Source organism: Mauremys reevesii, linkage group 11, assembly GCF_016161935.1.
Source record: "Mauremys reevesii isolate NIE-2019 linkage group 11, ASM1616193v1, whole genome shotgun sequence".
In the NCBI taxonomy this organism is placed as follows: Eukaryota; Metazoa; Chordata; order Testudines; family Geoemydidae; genus Mauremys; species Mauremys reevesii.
Window position 1 is genome coordinate 3575579 of NC_052633.1, and position 17072 is coordinate 3592650.

Below are 17072 nucleotides of genomic sequence, written 5' to 3' on the forward strand. Positions count from 1 at the left end.
TCCTTTGCACAATGTTTCCTGGCTTTCAGGGGAAGAGAGCTGCCATATCTTCGAGAACTCATGGAGGACAGGTGAGGTCCCAGAGAAGCTTGTAGTGTAAGGGCCCAAGAGTCTGAGCACTTTCTGCAAGGTGCTGAGCTCTCAACTGCAACTGAAACTACCCTGCAAGATCAGACCCTTGTCTACACTGGCAAGTTTCTGTGCAGTAAAGCAGCCTTCTGCGGTATAACTCCCGAGGTGTACACACTGCCAAGCCACTTAGTGCGCAGAAACTGTGCAGTTGCAGTGCTGTAAAAAAGCCACCCTGACGAGAGGCGTACAGCTTTCTGCACTGGGGTTACAGCTCCGCAGTGCCAGCGTAGACACCTCAGTCAATTACAGCGCTGCAATTGGCCTCCGGGAGGTGTCCCACAATGCCTGTTCTTGCCTCTCTGGTCATTGGTTTGAAGTCTACTGCCTGGCACTCAGGTGACCAGCCGTGAGCTCCACCCCTTAAATTCCTTGAGAATTTTGAAAGTTCCCTTCCTGTTTGCTCAGTGACATGTGTAATGGTCTCAACATATCTTTCCAGGTGACCATGCCTGCTCCATGCACCAGGCAAACCTCCACTTGGAGCAATGCCGAGCTGCTGGACCTTATTAGCATTTGGGGAGAAGAGTATGTCCAGTCCCATCTGCACTCCAGCCGTAAGAATTATGATACCTATGGACAGATTTCACGATGCATAACAGAAAGGGGTCATGACTGGACACACTGCAGTGCAGGGTCAAAGTGAAGGAGCTGCAGAACGCCTCAAGCCGCCGCTCCAGTGCTGTGCCCACGAGCTGCCAGTTCTTCAAAGAGCTGAATGCAATACTTGGTGGCATACCCACCTCCACTGCGAAGGCCACTGTGGAGACTTTGGTGGCTTGCATGCCAGTCGAGAGTGGACTGAGCCAGGAGGATGAAATCTTGAATGAGGAGGGGGACCCAGAGCAGAAGGTGACTCGGCGGTCAGAGATGCGTGCAACCAGGAGCCCTTCTCTACCCCAGAGCAGGTTAGCCAGCCACAGCTGTCGGAGCTTGGCGAAGTGCAAACAGGAGAGGAGGCCCCTGGTAAGTGGCTTTGATTTTGGGAATCGCTGAAGCGAGTTGCTGGGGGCAGGAGGGTTGCAGAAAGCAGGCTTGTGTCTGTATGATGCGTGTACCACCACATGCCTAGTCTGAGCCACGGAACAGGGTGTTGATTGACTCTCTCACTTTATGGGAACCTGCCTCAGAGCTCCATGAAACTCTCATGGAGATACTGGGCAATCTGCTGCCGCAGGTTCTTTGTTTTGTTTCTTGCACCATTAAAGGTAACTTTCCCGTGCCGCTGTGCCGTCACTGGCAGGGGGGACAACCATTGCTGCACACAGGTGAGCTGCATAAGGTCCAGGGCGGAAGCTGCAGTCTTGGAGAAGACCCTCCCTTGATTCCCTGCTCACCCTCAGCAGAGAGAGATCTTCCATAATGAACACAGCCTGCAGAAAATGTGGGGACAGGAATGATTATAAGGCCCCCCCTACGGTGCTGGCTCTCCCCGCTGGCCACATGCCCAGTGTACAGTAGGGTCTGGGAAGAGTGATTTCCCCTGCCCCTGCAGTTACTTACCATTTTGGGGGTCTTGTGGTTCATGTGTGCTTGTCTGGGGTCAGCCAGTTAGTGACAGGTATGTGAATAGTTGCTGTGTTTTAAATCACTGAATCAGTAGTCTCTGTGTTGCAAACAATACTGCTTCTGTAAAATGTTGCATTTTGAGTTCACATATATGACCTTGGGAGTCCAGCCTCCCTCTTTGTTATCGCCGGCTCAACAGCTGCACAGAATTATAAAGTGACCACGAAGAACTAAAGAGGACTTTCTGCGTGATGTCATGATGCGCTCCGCGGCCAAAAAACAAGGCTTGAAGGAGTGGTGGGATAGCGAGAAGAGGGAGCAAAAGGAGAATGCGGCGCGCCAGAATGAAGCCACAGAGCGGCTCTTAAACGTTATGGAGCACCAAGCGGACATGCTCCAGGCGCTACTCTCACTGCAAACCGAGCAGCTCCACGCGCGCACCTCCACATGAAGCCACTGTCGCAAAACTCTTTCCCATGTTCCCCCCAGACACCGCCAACACACTCTTATCAACCGCCTGGCTCCAGTCTGTACGTGCTGCATTCCACTCCTGCCCTGTAACCATCCAGCCCTGCGGACTCCCAGTACCCACTGCACTCAACACTCGTCCCTCTGCAGGTTAGCCCTGCTGAAGTACAGTACCCACTGCACTGTACTCCAAAGGACAAGGTTGCATACGATACCTGGACATACACAAATCTTTAACCATCCCAGGACCCCACCTCCTCCTGGGACCCTCCCTTCCCCCATTCCCCACAGGGCTGATGTGTTTTTTTGTTTGTCTCTCTTCTCCGGTTGTTGTTTTTTAATAAAAGAATTGTTTTGGTTTGAAAACAATCTTTATTCCAATCATTGAAAGCAAACAGAGCCCTGCAAAGCAACCGGCAATATTCTTAAACCTTCATAGTGCATCGTGTGCACCAACCACAATCACCTCCTAGCATTACAAGCACTGCACTCCCGAGCATATTAACAAATATTAGTGGCTTCCAGCTTCAGATTACTGCCTCAAAGCATCCCTGATCTTTATGGCCCTGTGCTGTGCCCCTCTAGTAGCCCTGGTCTCTGGCTGTTCGAATTCAGCCTCCAGGCACTAAGCCTCAGTGGTCCAGCTCTAAGTGAAGCTTTCATCCTTCCCTTCACAAATATTATGGAGCATATAGCATGTGGCTATAAGCATAGGAATATTGTCATCGGCCAGGTTCAGGCCCCCATATAGGCAGTGCCAGCGGGCCTTTAAACAGCCAAAAGCACACTCAACAGTCATTCTGCACTTGCTCAGACTGTTGTTGAACTGCTCCTTGCTACTGTCAAGGTTCCCCGTGTTTGATTTCATAAGCCACGGCATTAAGAGGTAGGCAGGGTCACCCAGGATCACAATGGGCATTTCAACTCCCCCTACAGTGATCTTCTGATCTGGGAAGAAAGTCCCTGCTTGCAGCTTCCTGAACAGGCCAGTGTTATGAAAGATGCATGTGTCATGCACCTTTCCGGACCAGCCTGCGTTAATGTCCATGAAATGCCCACAATGATCCACAAGCACTTGGAGAACCATAGAGAAATACCCCTTCCAATTAATGTACTCGGTGGCTGGTGCCAGAATTGGAATATGCATGCCATCTATCACCCCTCCACAGTTAGGGAAGCCCATTTGTGCAAAGCCATCCACAATGTCATGCATGTTGCCAGAGTCATGGTCTTTCGGAGCAGGATGTGATTAATGGCCCTGCAGACTTCTGTCAACACAAGTCCAACTGTCGACTTTCCCACTCCAAACTGATTAGCGACCAATCGGTCGCAGCCTGGAGTAGCCAGCTTCCACAGTGCAATTGCCACGTGCTTTTCCAACAACAGGGCAGCTCTCATTCTCGTGTCCTTGCGCCACAGGGCTGGAGTGAGCTCGTCACACAGTCCCATGAATGTGGCTTTCCTGATGCGAAAGTTCTGCAGCCACTGCTCGTGATCCCACACGTGCATGACGATGTGATCCCACTACTTAATGCTTGTTTACCAAGCCCCAAAGTGGTGTTCCGCTGTGGACAGCACCTTCGTGAATGCCGCAAGCAATTTCGTGTCATAGCTACTATGTGTGATGAGATCAATGTCGCACTCCTCTTGCCTTTGTAGTTTAAGGAATAATTCCACTGCCACTTGTGACGTGTTAGTGAGAGCGAGCAGCATATTGGTCAACAATGCGGGATCCATCCCTGCAGACCAAAGAGGCAGAGTGCGCAGTACACAAACAGTTGAAAGATGGTTCCAAATGTGGACGGAAGCACAGGGATTGCTGGGATGCAAAGCAGTGCATCACGGGGCATTGGGACAGGAGGACCCAGGATGCACTGCGACCCCCTCCGCCTTCCCACAACTCTTAGCAGCAGAAAAGGAAGAGCTGCTCCATAGGATAGCTACCCAGAGTACACCGCTCTGAATACTGCTGCACGTGTGAACACGCTATTTTGCAGGCAGCGGACAGTGTGAACACACAACAGTGGTTTCCTTTCAGCGCTCTCTGAGTGGTGATGTGACTGCCCGTGATGTAGCTCTGCCAGTGTAGACATACCCTAAAATAGACATAACACAGGTATGCAGCACAAGACATTTTTTCTCACTCCACTGGGTTGTCTGTCTTCCAGGTGTGATCTCTTTGGATTGCCAGCTCTCTGAAGCAGGAGCCTGTCTTTTAGGTGCTTTACAGACATACAAGTGCACTTTTGCATGCTCTGGGCCTGATTCTGATATCCTTATATCCTTATGGTGAGTAGCACCTTGCTCTATGAGCAATTCTGCTGATTTGAATGGGAATACCTTTATGTGCACTGAAGGTCTTGAGAGGATAAAGGTTGCAACAGGGAAGATCACGAATAACTTTTATGACTCAAGATGGTTGAACATCTGTTTTCAGCGGAGTTGGGGGGAACAGTACTGCTTGCAAAGGTTATGTGTATAACTTGTGAGTGGTTCAAACTTGAAATTATCTACAAGCAAACCCTTATGTGTCTGTAAACTGCAGAGTGATGCATAATGTTGGATTTTTTTCAGAGGGGCTATTTGTTATACTGTAAGCTGGTAGGAATCTTGATTTGCACCTAAGACATATTTTATGCTTCTCGATTACTTCAACGTTTTGACAGTTTAGTAAACAAAATAAGAAATTAAAGAATAGTAGCAGAGTCCTTTGCATATGTTTTAAATCACCTGGTAGAACTGGTAATCATTTTAATTTGCAGTATAAACTCAGAAGCCTTATGCAAATGTGAAATGACATGCTTCACAGTAATGATTCAGAAAGCAGAGCTAGTGAAATTATCAATTTCTCTCTGGAGGCCTGACACTCAGCTTCAACTGGTCTGTTTTAGATGCATGCCACAAAGATTTATCTGTGTTTCACCAAGTATGAAAAATATATGAACCACGGGGCTTCCGGCAGATCCCCCCCGAAAGCCGTCAAGCCGCCTCCATTAATATCAGCACACTCATAAATTTCCAGAATGCACTGAAGTAGGCAACTTTTGCCACTGCACAGAAGCTTCCAAAGTGTCCCCTGCCCCCTGTAAATCCAGCAACACCTTATAAAACAGGTTAACTACACATGGACTTAATTTCACATGACACTCCTTTTGGAAATAGAGGGGTTCACACTTTTAAATTGGACAGGGTGGAGAGAGGTGTCCAAGCAATCAGAAAAGACAACTAAATTTGTCATTGTTTAAATTGCTAACAAATCCAGAGTTTTGACTCCCACCAGTGGGAAATGGCCGGTAGAATCATGGCTACAGATTTGGCCTCCTCACATGTTGTTCGTCAGAATCATCTTGCTGGGTAATTTTCATCTTGCTCTTTTTTTTCTGCCCCACAAAAACAATACTCATATTTATCATAATGTTACTTTTCCTCTCTTCAAAGGAACATTACATTGGAAGTTGGGCTTTTGATTTTGGCTTCTCTTCTGCTGAGAAAGTCATGCATTTGCACTCCATTTTCTTTGGTCTTTCCAGTCCTCAATATTTCTACCAAAATTAGTACATGTAACAACTAGGTACACAATGGAAGCTTATTAGATAAATGAGGGAAGACCCAAACGTTGTCCATTAGTGTTTACATTTCCTTAATTATAAAATATTCTTAGTTTTACTCTTCCTTTTGTAAAGGAAAATTCCATCCATGTTTCAGCTTAGCAGCCTGCAAGCTCAAGTATTAAGCAGTTCATACCAGGAATAAATTGTCAAACTTTATTTGGAAAATATATTATTGCTGACTCTTCAAGGCCTGCTCCTGGTGGTATTCAGTATCTCCAGAAATATGTCCCGTGGTAGAAAGGCCATTGCTCTCATGGAGTTGATGGTGTCTCCAGTGGAAGTTACCACATGGCTCAGTATGATTGTCTGATTCAGAGATACAGTGAATGAAGCAGGAAGTGCTTTAAGGCACCCAACTAGACAGAGCTGGTCCCATGAATTGAATTCAAGAAAATGTGCTGGATACCTGTTGATGATTTTATGGTGCTATGGATAGGCCAATGGGGAGCACTTTGTACTAGTAGTGATTCTTGCCTATGCAAAATCTTAGTTTGTTACCCTCTTGTATCTGAAAATATAGATGAACCTGTTAAGGCTTATCCAAGTCAAAATATAATTAATTCCTCTTGTCTTTTGGGAATAAAGAAGTAGCAGGAGTAAAGCTCTCTGTCCTCAGTCCTGATGAGGAACATCTTCTATAGGTCCCACTGGAAAAAGTGGAGTTTACTTAATCTCTCAGTAAATGGGAAGGATACTTGAAAAAAGGTGAGGAAGAGGGCTGGAGAGTGACCTAGAGTGGAACTGACTGAACTAATCTCTTCATTTTTTCTGGTCTGTATGGAATAGAATTATTACAGGTGGATGGTTTTAAGAAGTTACCCAGATATTTCCCAAAACATAAGGGGAGGAGTATAAACCCACCAAGGAGGTGAGTTGCAGGCTTCTAGGTGTATCTTCTAACTCACTGGGTGGCTGAAGCAGATGCAAAGGATGTATCTGGTTCAGGGAACCAGCAGCGTCTTCTGGTGTATGGATCTCTACTTCTCCAAAACACGCAGTTCATGGAAAGACTTCTGAGGACATCTGCCATGGGCCTTCCCCTGTACCAGCCTTCCTACAAGAAAAACGTGATCCAGTTTTCAAGTCATTAAGGAATTTTCCAACTGCTCTTTAAACAGGTCCAGTGCCTTGAATGGAAGGTCCTCAGTTCTGCTATAAACCTCCTGATCATAACCATGGAGCCACAACCATCTCTGCATTTCGGTTGCATTTGCCTTGATACACCTGTAGTAACATCCCAGACTGCCCAGACAGCAAGATTTGTCTCTGCCAGTTGATAGAAGGGACTTAAGGGAATTGTGTCCTCATTACCTGCAGTGATTGAACAGATCTGAGGGGACATGGCAATGTCCATGGCAATAGCCCTGCTCTGAATTTTTGGTTCTGTGTGGGATGGCACATGCAGGTGGTACCAAAGACTGGTGATTATGTGCCGCCATCTCCTCAATCAGATAGAGGGAAGGACACACTGGGAACATTTATAAGCTGGAAGAGAGGGAGGTGGTGGTTTCTTTAGGGATCCAAATCTTGTGTCTTCTGAATTTAAAGGACCAGCTATCAGAAAAGCAACCTAGAAAAGGTTCCTATAGAAGAGTAATGCTAAATGACCAGATAGTTGTAAAGAGAGATGACTGCAATGAACAGGCTGACCTCCAACTTTATATCATGGGAAGATAGCCCCAGGATCTCAAGGTTGCAGTCTGTTGTTAAACAACTATCTTTTTTAATTATGTTTTTATAGTAAAAATCAGAGTAGCTATTTTGATATTAGCTGCTTGCTGCCTTTTGTGTACTATCATCCTATCATGTGGTCATTCATAGCTAGAGCATTCCAGCCAGGGCTGAAGATGTGTATGTACCAGGAAGTCAGGCTTTTTTCAGCCTGTGCTTGAAAGAATGGGTACATCCTCTTGGACTCACAGAAGCAGCTCCTCCAAATCAGGTATGAAGTACAGTGCTGGGGCCACTGCTCAGCATTACTATGGCTCAGAGTTGGATCTGTCCCAGGGGCAGGACTTAAGTTGCTGAAGCTGTCAACCAGCACCTTTCACAAACAGTAAAGTTACCTATAGAAAGAGTAATGAGTTCAGAATGTGAAATGTAATATGGCAGCTTCAGCCTTACACAAATAAATGCTTTCCCTAGTCTGTTGACTTTCAGTATGAAAAAACTCTTCCTCCATTCATCTTCCTCCCGCCTTTTTCTCTCCCTCCCTCTTGGCTTCCCATGGAGTCCTGTGAACAAGCATCTTGGCATTAATCTCAGCCCAACAAAACAGTCTTATGAAAAAAGAAAATATAACATGATCGCCTCCTATTTCTTTTCTACTTCCCTCTTGATCAAAAGCTGAGCTGGCAGTTAGGAATGCTTAAAATGAATCAATAAAGCACAGGAACCGCCTGCTTTAAAATGAGTCTCATTCATTCACAGTGAAGCTCAGACGGTTCATTTTGACAGGACTCAAGTCAACAGGCCGAGCAAGAGGATCTTTCAAAGCTAATCAGTAAAGTATAAGCCTATTATGAGAGCACATTTATCCCTGGCTGCCTCCTTCGTCCAGAAAAGCAATCCCCAAATCTGTGGGAATAACACATAACATGTACATAAAAGTTGCTATTACTTAGATCCCCTGTTATTAGGTCAGCAATGCCACTGATGAAATGTTCCCTGGAGCACTAAGCAGAGACATATAAATCCTCCAAGAAATTCACAAAATAATTTGTTACAGCTAGAGGGCATAAGATACATTACAGCGAATCCTGTGTATTAGGCTCTCCCCTGTGACTCTTGAGGCTATCTCAAGTAATAAAAACCTCATCTTGATTTCTGATTTTTCATCTTGACTTCATTCCAAAATGAATCTAAATTCATTATCCCAAGAAATTTGACAAAGGTGATACTTTTTTTTTATTCAACGTACCCGGGAGCGCTTTCATGTCTTTTGACTGTTTAGTGCTGACTGTAGCTTGGGTTTGCAGTTATCACACACTAAGAGGTAGTTACTTTGAAGAATTACAAGCGAGTGCTGCTATTGTGTTCAGGGTTGTGGTTTTAGGTTTAAACCAGCAATAAAAAGCATATGAGAGACACTATTTTTCATGCTGCTTCTGCTCTCCCAACCCTTTTGCAAGCTTTTCAATGGAGAGAGAAGAGTGGCAGTTAGTTCATGGTGCACATACATGTGAAACCCCAAAAGGACTCAATTTGCAGAAAAATGCCTCTTCCACCTTGAATAAATCTGATGCCCTAGTTATGTAACTCCTAATTTCTATAACAACATAAACCTCTGCATTGTCAATGTGGTGTGGGAGGGCTTCTCTGGGAGTTGAGTGGCTGAAACCTAGAACAACTGGAAGGGATTTAATTACAGATGCTATTAAGTTTCGAATGTTTCTGTCCTTGTTTCACAATTTGTAAGAGCACTTGTGATAAATAAGAGACCATTATGCACACTGCATTTCTCTAATGTGAGTGGCTATATTTCTTTAAATGATTTTAAGCTTTTAACAATTATTTTCCAGGGTGGTGCGCAGGAACGAGACAAAATAGAAGCTTGGAAATGTTCAGGTAAATGATTCACCAGGCGGAGAGGTACAGATTCAGGCAAATAAGCACACAGAGAGATAAGCGGAATGATTCATAGCAGAACTACAACCAGGATCATAAGAGGGAAGAAGTTATAAAACAAGAAATGTAGAATTCTCCAGTAAGACTCTGGTGACAGTGCTACAACAAAACAGACCTTTTCATTTAATTTACTCTGTTGGGAAGGTTTATTAGGACCTCTATTCCCATAAAAACTGTCTTGGATTTAAGAATGACGGACGTTACACTTGGTCTTTTCTACAAAGAAAGGGGGTAAATATTTATAGCAGCACTGCCTTTTACAAGTGGGGAAATTCAATATCTGCCCATTGTTTTTATAATACAATAACAGCTGTCTTGAAAGATAACACCTGCTAATTGTATGTGCTGTCACACCCTTTTCCAATTGAATATAAGGTATGGGAGGAATGAATAAGCTGGGGTTTTATTTTTTTAATATATGTAACATAATTTATCCGAAAGAAAAGGATCTTTTGTAAACCTTTTTCAGTTACTCGATTTTTAGTAGCCCATGGAAGATCATAAAATCAATCAAAAGTTGTAGTTAAAGGACAATTTATAAGCAACATTTAAAAGTTTATTTTGTTTCTTAATTTTAAGGTGATTAAAAATATATCCTGGCATGTAATAAGAAATGTAAAGCTTGGCACTTCAAATGTTCAGCCTCTGTTCAGTGAGGCGTGCAGGGAAGAGGACACAGAAATTCTTCTAGTATTAGAAGGTTCCTCATGCATCATGCAGACAGTTTAGTTCTACATGTTACATACCCCTTCCGTGTTTAGAAATCTGCAGATTCTCTTCTTACCTATTCAGATGGAAATGAATATGTCTGTGGGAAGCTTGTTTTGGTCAGTTACATGAAGCCTCCCATAGAGAGCAAAAAGGAGGGCAGATAATTCATTACGACTTGTGTCACTTTCAAGATATCTGGAGTGGCTCATGACCAGGGCCGGTTCTACAGTTTTCTAAACATAGAAGCTGCCGCCAAATTGCCGCCACCACAGAAATGCGCCTGCCTCCCTAACGGCGCACGGACTGCCCCCGCCGCCCACGGCGGCAATTTGGTGCGCTGCTTGGGGGCAAAACAACAGGGACTGCCGCCCCTTGTAGATTGCCGCCCCAAGCACCAGCTTGGAATGCTGGTGCCTGGAGCCAGCCCTGCTCATGACTATGAGTGCCAACCTCAGGGCCGACTGTCAGGAAACAGGGCACTGGTTGTGTGTTCTATACTTAGATTTCATCAACCAAGTATCAAGTGTGAACTCCTCAAATATAGTAACAGCCTTAACATGGAGTCACAGACAGTCCCCTTGGGCACTCCAGCCTGTCTTCCCACCGAGGCAAGCTGGACTTAGTGATGGTCCTTGACACCAAAAATCCAGGTCAAGTGCACCCTAGATCTCTCCCCAAATGCTTGTAGCCAATCCTATAATAAACCAACTAAAGGTTTATTAACTAGGAAAAAGAAATGAGAATTATTTACAAGGTTAAAGCAGGTGAACATACACATGCAAATGAGACATAGTCTTAGGTTCAAAAAGATGATAGTAGCTGCTATAATTTACAAACTTTATATGTCCTTTAGGGCACAGGTTCGCAACTCTTTTTGGACCAGAACCCATTTATAAACACTGCTGGCCAGACCTGACCCAGTAAATAGCTTAAGTAGAAAACACACAAGTATTTTGCCCCCAAAATATTTATTACCCACTACATGTAATAACAATAATGATACTAAGCTAAAGCAGCTCAACAGTCAGAAAGCTAAAAGCAGAAATGAACATCAAGAGGAATACGTTAACAACAGTATAATAAATCCTAGGTTCCACTTTATGAGAATCCTGAGCTTGCTTCTCTTTGATGAGTTTACCAAAGTTTGGCGTAATTGTAGTCAGCACAATCTGAAGGTTGTGTTCAACATCCGGTCTGTTCCTGCTTTTATTCTTCAGTTGAGTCAAGGCAGAGAATCCAGTTTTGCACAAGTATGTTGTACTGAAAGGCAAAATGATTCTAACAGCATGGCAAGCAAGAGAAGGCTATTCTCCAGCAGCACTGCACCAAAATTGGGGAAGGCTCATTTCAGTATATTTTCTTTGTAGACTGCGATCACAAGATAACTCAACCAGCTGAAATTCTTGCTTCATAGGTAGACCCATGTTTTCCAACACAACTCCAAATGGACCCTGTTTCCATTCTTCACCCTTCAGTTGCTCGTCTGGAAAGTAATCACAGAATCTTGTGTGCAATTTAGTTAAACGATTACTGATAATTTTCTTCAAGTGCTTCTTGGCTAGCAGAATATTTCCATTTTTTTTGTTTCTATAGACATGTTATGAAACATGTCCATCCTATCATTTGAAGCATGTTTGTTCCACAGAGTGAGGGGCATTTTTGAATGCAGCAATTCTGTCAGTCTACTCAAAGCAATTGTGCCCTCTGCCCTGTAAAGACAGATTCAAATCATTCAGCTGATTGAATATATCTCCCAGATATGCAATTTGAGCAAGCCATGTGTTGTTACTGAAGTGCTCTGCCAGGTGAGACATTTTTTCTTCAAGAAAAGCTGCCAACTCACTTTTACGTTCATATACATGAGACAACATTTTGCCACAGGATAGCCAATGAACCTCAGCATGGTAAAGCAGATGTACACGCGCACTGCCCATTTCCTGACCGAAAACTTGCAAGCATCGCAAATTCTTGGCATTTTGTTTGCTGTAATTCACCATTTTGACATAATCTTTTAGAGTTTAGTGATGCTCAGGTACATATCTTTAGCTGCTCAGGCCTCCCTGTGCAGGAAACTGTGGTCCCACGTTTCATTGTATGCTTTCAAAAGGATTCTTTGAACAGCTCCTGAATGTTTCCCTGTCTGTCATTGAAGCAGCTCCATCAGTTGTAATACCAACACACTTCGACCAGCTCAATCCCACTGACTTCAAGTAATAATCTAGTGTAACAAATATATCAGCAGCAAGAGTAGAAATAGGCAAATCCACCCTAACCAAGTACTGTTCTTGAAAATCACTTTCCCATACATGCCTCACATAAACCACCAAGATAGCACAGTTTGAGATATCCATAGATTCATTTAATTGTAACAGTAAACAGTCGCTCAGTGAAAGATGATCAGTTGTTTGCAGTTTGATGTCTTCTAAGATATTGCAAATTCTTCTCTGCATTGTGTTGTCAGAAAGAGGGATTGTTTTTATCTTTTTTTGCAGCTGACTCGCCCAACATTTCAGTGCACATGTCAATAGCAGAAGGTAACATTAACTCCTCAGTGATGGTGTGAACTTTTTTACATTTTGCAATGCGGTATACAACAAGGTAAGAGGCATGAGATGCTTGCTCCCGGGCAGTAGATACACATTCAAGTGTTTTTTGTGATGTTTCCAAATTTTTGCTTTTTTTGTTTAAATAAATCAAGAGGCTTGTCTTTATAGCTAGAGTGCTTTGTCTCCAAATGGCTATGTAACTTTGATCGTTTTAGGGTTTCATTTGATAACAGTTTACTGCAGATGACACACTGCAGCCTGTGTTCATTATTTTGGTCCTCAGTAAATGAAAACCCAAACTTTGAGTAAGCAGGGTCATACCTATGACTACTTTTTCTTCTCAGGTTGCAGGAAAAAAACATCCCGATGTGTAGAAAGAATAGTAAATATGGCAGGCGACCAGCTTGGCTTAACAGTAAAATCCTTACTGATCTTAAACGCAAAAAAGAAGCTTACAAGAAGTGGAAGATTGAACAAATGACCAGGGAGGAGTATAAAAATATTGCTCATGCATGCAGGAGTGAAATCAGGAAGGCCAAATCACACTTGGGGTTGTAGCTAGCAAGAGATGTTAAGAGTAACAAGGAGGGTTTCTTCAGGTATGTTAGCAACAAGAAGAAAGTCAAGGAAAGTGTGGGGCCCTTACTGAATGAGGGAGGCAACCTTGTGACAGAGGATGTGGAGAAAGCTAATGTACTCAATGATTTTTTGCCTCTGTCTTCACAAACAAGGTCAGCTCCCAGACTGCTGCACTGGGCAGCACAGCATGGGGAGAAGGTGACCAGCCTTCTGTGGAGAAAGAAGTGGTTCGGGACTATTTAGAAAAGCTGTATGAGCACAAGTCCATGGGGCTGGATGCGCTACTTCCGAGGGTGCTAAAGGAGCTGGCGGATGTGATTGCAGAGCCATTGGCCATTATTTTTGAAAACGCATGGCGATTGGGGGAGGTCCTGGATGACTGGAAAAAGGCTACTGTAGTGCCCATCTTTAAAAAAGGGAAGGAGGAGGATCTGGGGAACTTCCTCACCTCAGTCCCTGGAAAAATCATGAAGCAGGTCCTCAAGGAATCATTTCTGAAGCACTTAGAGGAGAGGAAAGTAATCAGGAACAGTCAACATGGATTCACCAAGGGCAAGTCATGCCTGACTAACTTAATTGCCTTCTATGAGGCGATAACTGGGTCTGTGGATGAAGGGAAAGCAGTGGATGTGTTATTCCTTGACTTTAGCAATGCTTTTGATACGGTCTCCCACAGTATTCTTGCCGGCAAGTTAAAGAAGTATGGGCTGGATGAATGGACTATAAGGTGGATAGAACGCTGTCTAGATCATCGGGCTCAACGGCTCCATATCTAGTTGGCAGCTGGTTTCAAGCGGAGTGCCCCAAGGGTTGGTCCTGGGGCCGGTTTTGATCAATATCTTCATTAATGATCTAGAGGATGGCATGGACTGCACTCTCAGCAAGTTTGCAGATGACACTAAACTGGGAGGAGTGGTAGATACGCTGAAGGGTAGGGATAGGATACGGAGGGAGCTATACAAATTAGAGGATTGGGCCAAAAGAAATCTGATGAGGTTCAACAAGGACAAGTGCAGAGTCCTGCACTTAAGACGGAAGAATACCATTCACTGTTACAGACCAGGGACTGAATGGCCAGGAAGCAGTTCAGCAGAAAAGGACCTAGGGGTTACAGTGGACAAGAACCTGGATATGAGTCAACAGTGTGCCCTTGTTGCCAAGAAGGCTAATGGCATTTTGGGCTGTATAAGTAGGGGCATTGCCAGCAGATCGAGGGACGTGATCATTCCCCTCTATTCAACATTGGTGAGGCCTCATCTGGAGTACTGTGTCCAATTTTGGGCTCCTCACTACAGGAAGGATGTGGAAAAATTGGAAAGAGTCCAGCGGAGGGCAACAAAAATGATTAGGGGTCTGGAGCACATGACTTATGAGGAGAGTCTGAGGGAACTGGGATTGTTTAGTCTGCAGAAGAGAAGAATGAGGGGGATTTAATAGCTACTTTCAACTAACTAGAGGTTTTTAAGGTCACACTTGACAAAGCCCTGGCTGGGATGATATAGTTGGGAATGGGTCCTGCTTTGAGCAGGGGGTTGGACTAGATGACCTCCTGAGGTCCCTTCCAACCCTGATATTCTAAGATTCTATCATTGGTACTTTCAGTTGCAACAGAATAGTTTAAAAATGTATCCATTTTACTGACTAAAGACTCACTTTGTGCTTAATATGCAAATTCTTCACTGGAAGATTTACAGAACACTCTTTCCTCATAACTCTTCACACGTTGTACCACATGAAGGCTCATTGTAGGGAGGTACACTCAAAAAAGCAAAATATGAACCAGGAATGTAGATGGCACAGGTCCTGAAGTCAAACTATCATCTGTCACGTAACTTGGGCAAACAGCCAAAATGGCAAAACACACAGTAATCATGAACAGGTGTGCAAAGCAGTTGAAACTCGACTGATAAATCCCTGGATTTGCCATCTGAATCTCAATTTTCTTTTAGTTAACAGATCTCAAAGATTGTTAGTAGATTAGTAGTATTTTGCAAGCAATCTGTATTTCCTTATGTTACTTCACAACAATAATACCATGTTAGAGCTGAACATCTAGAATTTCATGAACTAAAGAATATGTGCCTAAGGTGAACGTGCTCAGAAGTCCATATGTATCAGTGGTCTGAGCTTGCACACATTTACATAGGTGCTTAACTTTACTCACGAGCTAAGTTCCGCTAAATTCAATAGGAATACACACAAGTAAAATTATATACATGTTTAAGTGTTTGGAGTATCAGGCCCCCTGGGGGATTTTCACACTAGCTATTGAACACTGCCAGTGGCAGGAAAAGGGACCTAAGTACCAGTTATTTGATCCACTATGGCAAATCCCAATTCCTTTGTGTGATGGGAGGCTTGACGATTCCTTTCATCCCCTATACATTCAAATAGGAAGCATTACCTCACAGCCTGTAAGTATTCAGATGTAGACACAAAGCTAGGACACAAACTAAAGTGGAGTTTAAACGTGTCCTGAATTTTAATCTCTCTGCCTGATTCTGTGATCCTTACTCACCCCAAGTAGTCCTTCCTCTATGAGTAGTCCAATTGGAACTAAAGATGCCACTCAGAATAATGCTGGCAGAATCAGGCCCTCTAAGGCAAATGCAATTGCTATAGTGCAAGTATTTTCTTTCTTCTCACCGGCACTCAATGAACCACTGGCGGATCTGATCCTGAAGACTTTCCTTGATGTCAGGACCTTCTATTTCTCTCAGCTGGGTCTTGATGGATACCAGAGCTTTCTTGTACTCAGTCTCATGCCACCCCTGGACCTCACACCTCTTGGTTTCCACATTCTGGGCACGTGCTACTGAAGCACTTATCCTCTGGAACTGAGGAGGTGGATTCTGAAAATGAAAAGGGAGAATGAGGTTCAAAATAAAAGGTACAAATGAAAGAAACAATGTATGTTAGAATGCTGGGTTGATACTCATGTTATCTAAGCCTTGTTTTATGTGTGAGAAATTAAAAAAAGGAGAGAAAAAAACCCACCCTGGATGCACACAATGGTCTATTGTTCGTGTTTCAACCTTAATTAACAAAATTGTTATGTACAAAAACAATCCTTCTAGTGTGGGACCCTGGGATCTCAATGAGACAGGTGAGAAGACTGCTGTGCAGCAAATGCCAACTTTATCCATGTCAGAAGGGTGCCAGATATTTTTTTAATTGAATTTTCAAATGTTTGGATTTCCGAGTGGTTCTTTTTAATTAGACAGCATTGTTTTTAATTTGTTCAGTTAAAATGTTTTATATGCACTGTTTGGTCAGTTGTTTCCTGGTATTCTGTGGCAGATGGTAAAACTCCTTTAGGAAATCCACTTCCCTTGAGTAAAACATAAATTCATAAATAAAAATCTAAACATTGTGATAAAAAAGGAACTCCCCAAATTTCCCATGATTAGATAATCCTGCCAAGGAGGACTTTAGGTGCTTAGAAGTCAGAATAAAGTGTTACAAAAATAAATAAATAAGCTCAGCTTTCTGATTGATTTTATATATGCATTTTAGGATAGATACAAATGAGTCTTTCATTTGTGCAATCAAAGAAATATGAAAAACACCATCTGTGGTGTTGAGTTAAATCTTTACTAGGCTGTATTTTCCGTTGTGTGATCATTTATAAACTGAAAATGTGTTCTTTCTGTGTCAGTAAGTATTTTCCAACTTGGAGGGTAAAGTTAATATATTTAAAACTGATTTAGTTCAACTTATCTTATGTGCAACTCTGAGTAAATATAACTCATGTACTTTTCCCTGACATCATTTGTAATTGTACCTAAACCCCCACAAATCCAAACTTATTTCAAGGGCCTGAGCCAAAGGCCATTGACTCATACACTTTAAGGTCAGAAGGGACCATCATGATCACCTAGTCTGACCTCCT

The 17072-nt window shown here is 43.4% G+C and overlaps 1 protein-coding gene and 1 long non-coding RNA gene across 13 annotated transcripts in view; one reads left to right on the forward strand and one right to left on the reverse strand.

The window, feature by feature from the left end:
* The window catches only part of IQCA1 (IQ motif containing with AAA domain 1), a 155522-nt gene that overhangs the window by 100628 nt on the left and 37822 nt on the right, over positions 1–17072 (reverse strand). For all 3 annotated transcript variants that reach the window (XM_039495970.1, XM_039495972.1, XM_039495971.1), the window contains exon 6: positions 15827–16032. In XM_039495970.1, the coding sequence (XP_039351904.1) occupies positions 15827–16032 (206 nt within the window). The remainder of the gene's footprint in view (positions 1–15826; positions 16033–17072) is intronic.
* LOC120375220 overlaps positions 1–17072 on the forward strand; it is a 115270-nt gene that overhangs the window by 90775 nt on the left and 7423 nt on the right. For 6 of the 10 annotated variants that reach the window (XR_005586525.1, XR_005586519.1, XR_005586522.1 and 3 more), the window contains 2 exons: positions 4275–4395; positions 9239–9871. This is a non-coding gene — a long non-coding RNA (uncharacterized LOC120375220). Of the gene's footprint in view, positions 1–4274; positions 4396–9238; positions 9872–12547; positions 12654–17072 lie in introns of those variants that run through there. The other 4 variants (XR_005586521.1, XR_005586524.1, XR_005586527.1 and 1 more) reach the window with 4 other exon arrangements.